Source organism: Phaseolus vulgaris, chromosome 5 (assembly GCF_051622355.1).
Source record: "Phaseolus vulgaris cultivar YP4 chromosome 5, ASM5162235v1, whole genome shotgun sequence".
Lineage (NCBI taxonomy): Eukaryota > Viridiplantae > Streptophyta > Magnoliopsida > Fabales > Fabaceae > Phaseolus > Phaseolus vulgaris.
Window position 1 is genome coordinate 42,259,808 of NC_143502.1, and position 6,032 is coordinate 42,265,839.

The window sequence follows — 6,032 nt, forward strand, 5'->3', positions numbered from 1 at the left end:
TTTTCTAATTTAAATTTTGATTGATGTCTGTCATAACATTTATAGCAGAACCAGATTTTTGAAGCTACATTTAGTTCAACTACCACATCTACCGCTTCTACAACCACCCTCCTAAAACCTTGTACTACTACTAACCCACCCCCCAACCATACAAATCACTTACAAGAACAGCCACAACAACGAAAAAATTAAAAAATTGACAATAAAATTGTAAATGTAAAGAAAAAGGAATGCGGCTTATTTTCTATCTATCTATTCATCACTTCACCGGTAGCTTCTGTAGGATGGGGTGTACATACAGCTCTCTGCAAACTTCACCAAATCTTTTGGTTGAGGAAGCCTAGTGGCCAAACCTGACACAAAACAAACCAAACTCAATCTTTGTTTTCACAAATTTCAAAGAAAAAAGCTTCAAAAAGTGCAGCAAAAGCTTACCAAGCTCATAAGCCTTGGCAGCAACTTTGGCAGCTATGTGTGCAGAAATCTTTCTGATGTTGGTGAATGGTGGGTATATGAGTCCCTTGTCATAGTTCTCTTGGCTAACTTGTGAAGCCAAAGCCTCAGCTGTTGCATTGTCATATATCAGTAATGGCATAAAAAGGTATTAATTTTAAAGGACTCATTATTGTTAAAGTGATTTGTGTAGTTACATGCAGCCAGAAGCAGGTCATCATGCACTCGAATGGTCCCAGACATTATCAAACCAAGACCAAATCCAGGAAATATGTATGCATTGTTGGCCTGAGGAACAAAGAAGAATCTCCAAATTAGACCTTATTTCAGATGTGACATTTTTAATATAAGTAAAAATCTCAAGGGCTTAGACCTGGCCAGGGGCAAAGACTTTCCCCTCATATTCAACTGGGGGAAATGGACTCCCACTTGCAAAAATGGCACGACCCTGTTGGTGATGCACAAGAAATAAAGGAACAAATATATTATTATTCAGTACTGGTCAACAACAAACATCTATAAGAATAAATAAAAACTGAGTCCATTGTTGTACAATATTGAAATATTAAAATTCTAATGCAAAAAACACAGTTGCGTGTATTAACCTGGCTCCACTTGTAAGCTTCTTCAGCAGTACATTCTGACTGTGACGTGGGGTTGGAAAGAGAAAGAATAATAGGTTTCTGCAAGCATTATCATATATTAAATTGATTAGCTTATTTTGAACATGAAATTCATGGAAGGTACTAGGTAATAAATAGGTTAAAATAGTACCTCGTTGTTGGAGGCCATAGCCTCAATCACCTCCTTAGTAAAAGTTCTTCCTTGTCCTGATGTTCCAATCAACACTGTCGGCTTAATTTGCTGAGAAAATAACATTGAAAGTGTAAGAAAATTGAAACTTCTGATGTGTATGTGTGGTGTAATGGATAGAAAGATAAACAACCATCATACATTAACAGCATCTAAAAGATTTCTAACAGGTTCATGCTCATGAGCCCAGGGCTTCTTGAAATGTTGGAGTGAGTCTTTGCGGGAGCTAACAATCAATCCCTGTAAAAGTAGAAACAAAAGATTAATAAAAAATGGAAGATGAGAACCTACTCCAAACAGGTTGTGGGCTAAAGTGGGTTTAAAACAACCTTTGAGTCCACCAACCAAATATTCTTGCGCACTTCCTCCAGTGGAGAGTTTGTCTGCATAAGCAAATGAAGTTTCTCAATAACTAAATTTCATGCATTGTTCACATCACAACATTCTCACCACCTGCCAAAGGAAAAAAAAAACACACAATAACACCAAAAGTAGCTAACAAACCTGTTTAGATGTTTCAAGTGCTATGAGTTCTGCTATTCCTGTGCCAGCCTGCAACCACAAGACAATACAATTAAGCCAGAATGATAAAAACAGCCCCTTTTTCATCTAAAGACCAAATAAGGAACATGAGCCAAGAATTGCACGGACTCACCTCTCCAGCACCAAGGAACAAGAATCTGTGATCAGCCAAATTACCACCAACCAATTTCAGAGCTGCAACTAATCCAGCAAGGACAACGGATGCTGTTCCCTGGAACAAGGTAGATAGATATAATATTAGGCCTGGTTATAAGTATAGGTAAGTACCTAAATTCATTACTGAATACAGAAATTTCTTACCTGAATATCATCATTAAAGACCAGATGTGTTGACCTATATTTCTCGAGCAGATCAAAAGCATTGTGGTTTGCAAAGTCTTCAAACTAAATACATCACAAAACAGGTACAGAAATCAGAAAAATGAAATTAGCAAAGACTACAGAATAATATGCCAAGAAATATTATCTCTTGAAACGCATATGAATACCTGAATTAGGACCTTTTCTCCATAAGTTTGCTTGAGTGCTGTCATAAATTCGTGCATAAGCTCAGCATACTCCTGGAACCAGAGAAGTTGAAACAGAGTAAGTACTTAGCATATTAGGAAATAGGATGATGCCTGAAATTAAAAATTACTAATTCCACAAGATTGAGCAAGGAAATCAATCATGAACCTGCCCAGTTGCACGTCTTTGCTTTAGCCCAATGTACAATTCATCATTCAGCAACTCCTCATTGTTTGTACCCACATCAATGGTAATAGGCAAACACTGAAAAACATAACATTATAGGATTAATAAAGTTAGAATATGTACAACAATCCTTAATACCTGCAAATAAAAAAAACAGTAACATCTTCAAACAAAGAAACAGATCATAAAAAGTTTATAGCAGGCATAAAACTTATGGGTTAACAGTGTGGTCAAATGTACTTACAGCTGATGGGCGAACTCCTCCAAGTGCTGTGTATAAAGAAAGTTTCCCCACTGGTATTCCCATACCCTAAGAATACAGCAAACCAGAGATTACAACATCAGATTTTGTGATTCAATATAACTCATAAATAATAAATGTCAACAGGTATGTATGATAGAAATTACCTGACAACCAAGATCACCAAGACCCAGGATCCGTTCTCCATCAGTTACAACTACGACTTGAATGTTCTTCTCAGGCCAATTCCTTAGTACTTCACGGATCTTCCCCCTTTAAGTTCAAGTCAAGAGACAAAGGAACAGTAAAATCAATACAACCAGTGACCGATTACAAAGCATTCTAGGGGAATAAAAGAGAAATCAAAACCAAACTCACTTCTCTTTCAAACTTATATAAAGACCCTGAGGACGCATAAAGATGCTCCCATACTTCTGGCAAGCTTCACCAACAGTTGGAGTATAAACAACAGGGAGTAACTCTTCAACGTGATTAATAAGAAGTGTGTAAAATAGCCTTTCGTTTCTCTCCTGCAACACATGACATATTAAAGTGAAAGCATTAATAATTTAACAATCAAACCAGGTGAAGAAACTTCCATCAAGATATTTTACACCAAAGATGGATATCAAAATGATAAAATAAAACGGTTTAAGATGGATAACATTTTTAGTTCAGTTCCTATTAAAATATTTCATTCTATTAAGGGCTAAAAATATTTTTTATTTTGTTCTATTGAGGGAAGGAACAACTCAGGATACTTAAACGAGAATAATAATTAAAAAAATAATAATAGCCTAAATTTATGAGGTACTTATAGTTAAGCCAAATAAAATTAAGACCAGAAGGAAAAGACCACAAGAAATTTTGGCATTGTTCAAGAAGTTGCTGTGCAAACAACAGATGGGGAACAGAAAATCCTTCACAGATATGGATGCATTTTTCTCAGAATGTATTCTCAAACTGTTAGATAAAATTACGTTTTGGACAAATAGTAAATGAAGTTCAAAAGGCATCTCATAAAAAACTGTATCATTGAAATAATTGCACACTAGACCACACCTGAAGATCCATCATTGCCATGTACTTCTGCAATGGAACTTGATACTGGCGTATGTGCCGGATCATTTTCTTTACCTAACCAATAAAGTGGCAATAACTTTGAATCGATATTGAATGCAACCCATAATTTATTCTGTTGGAAACTATAAAAAAAAAAAAAATTCAGATAGTTTCTGATAAAGATATTACCTGAGTTTCTTGGGGAATAACTGTTGGGGGAAGAAGACCACGCAAGTAGTGAGCATCCCTCTCTTTTTCACTGAAGGCAAGCCCTTTGTTGAAGTGGGGATCTCGTAACAATGTATAACCACTACAAAAAAAAGAAATGGCTAAGAAGGAAGAACATGCATGATGGCTAAAGAGTTTCTGGTTATAGTACATGAAGTATCAGATAAACATTAAAAAGGTATTGTTTTCTTCATTTTAAAAATAGAATTGAACTAAACCATCAAGAACATCACATTCAGCCTAAAAGAAAAGAAGACAAAGAACATATTCCATGCAACCCCAAAATAAAAATAAAAAAACAGAATATATCTGGATTCTGAAAGTCTAGCTGCCCCGAGAGTAAAATTACAAAGATTGATATATTTAGGACTGTGATATTTATAATAATCAGTCACATCATGAGTGAAATCCAAAGACAATAATAGAACAAATATCTTCAAGATACACAAAGATGCATAAATTATCCAGATTAACCAGCATTTCAAGGATGTAAAAAGCTCAAATGGAACAAAAAAAAGGATCATATAAATTAATCACACCCCTCTTATTTAAATCTCTCTATAAAAAAATTTGTGTTTCATCCATAAAACACCAAAACCTTTCAATCCATTCTCAAGGACTCCAAATTCGGGCAGTGACACATACAAAGATCCAAACATGTAATTTGAATCTAAAACTAAAGAACGTAAAAGCTAAATAAAAACATGAAAATAATGAATAAAATCAAGAGTGTTACCTAGCAACGGAGACACTCCAAGGGGTAACAAACTGGTCCTCCGTCGCCCTATCCTCGCCGTACACATCTTGAGGGCCACCGGCGGAGACGGAGTCACCGTCAACGTCAGCCACCGCGGAATCCTTTTTCAATTCCTTCAACGGCGTCTCCATCACAACGCTGCTGTTTCTATCAACCGACCTGCTGCTACTTGGGGTCATACAAACCACCGTCATAGGACTTGAACGCTTCCTCGCCCCCTCACATATGCTGCCACACCCACCTAACCCCGCGTTGTTCTGAGCAAAAAATATTCACAAGAGAGGAGTAGATTAGACAAATTAACAACACCCAGATCAACAAATCAGCCATTCTCGTGAAATTCAGAAGAAAAATCCATTTTTTTTGGCTAAATCATAAACCCAGAAACCCATAAATATTGGAGAAATTTCAAGACTGAATTCATATCATAAAAAATCTCGAGCAGAAGTGTACAAGACAAAGCAAGGTGGAATCTAAATAATAACAGGAAATGATGCAAATCTGAGTGTGACGAAGTGGGGAAGATGAAATCAAAAGATGAATGTGAGGAAAACTCACCAGAAAAGCGCATCTGGTTGATGAAAACATGATGGCCAGAGAGAGAGAGATGAGAGAGAATGGTGCGGTGGCTTTGAAGGTGTATGACAGGGAAAGAGAAAGAAATGAGACAAGTTGTAACACAAATTCTCTTTCCCTCTGTCTCTCTTCTCCTCCCTCTCCCTTTTTCTCTGACAAGCCTTGTTGCACACAACCAGCAACAAACACAACACAGATCACAACAAAAGCAAGCAACTTGGGAGAAACTCTTCTCTACATCTAACCTTATAAAGGGTGGGTAAGTGCAAGTGCATGAACAAAAAACACAACACAACAACACTATCTCCTGTGATATTACCTCACTACCCTGGACTTGTTCAAAAACTATTTTCCATGTTTTTTTATTTATTTCCTCAAAAGAATATTCAAACAAAAGACACAGAATCAGTGGGGTCTTACCTGTATAGACGCCCCTCTTTACACAGCTCCAGTATTTTGAAGACTGTTTCCTTAAAATCATTTAATAAATATTAGAATGTCTTAATACATAAATCTTATAGTTTTATAATACATGAACATGTTTTAAATTTAAACCTTAAATGTATGAAAAACTTGTGTTTCTTTTTTACGAGTAGTGAGGTTAATTAATGAATGGTTGCAATGGTGGGAAGTTCCAATGCTATGTGGGTGTCATTATTATATGCT

General features: G+C 36.2%; 1 protein-coding gene across 1 annotated transcript; it reads right to left on the minus strand.

Annotated features, from left to right (window-relative positions):
- LOC137835919 (NADP-dependent malic enzyme) lies at nucleotides 1-5,739 on the minus strand. The gene is made up of 20 exons (XM_068644676.2): nucleotides 5,349-5,739; nucleotides 4,770-5,047; nucleotides 3,995-4,115; nucleotides 3,806-3,880; nucleotides 3,122-3,273; nucleotides 2,911-3,016; nucleotides 2,747-2,812; nucleotides 2,485-2,580; nucleotides 2,298-2,369; nucleotides 2,110-2,193; nucleotides 1,922-2,020; nucleotides 1,771-1,818; nucleotides 1,596-1,649; nucleotides 1,408-1,506; nucleotides 1,228-1,317; nucleotides 1,059-1,136; nucleotides 827-901; nucleotides 651-741; nucleotides 436-564; nucleotides 1-353 (listed from the first exon to the last, which is right to left on the minus strand). Exons 1-20 carry the CDS (start codon nucleotides 5,376-5,378, stop codon nucleotides 265-267), a joined length of 1,932 nt encoding a protein of 643 aa, XP_068500777.1. The 5' UTR covers nucleotides 5,379-5,739; the 3' UTR covers nucleotides 1-264.
- Between the last annotated feature and the right edge of the window lie 293 nt (nucleotides 5,740-6,032).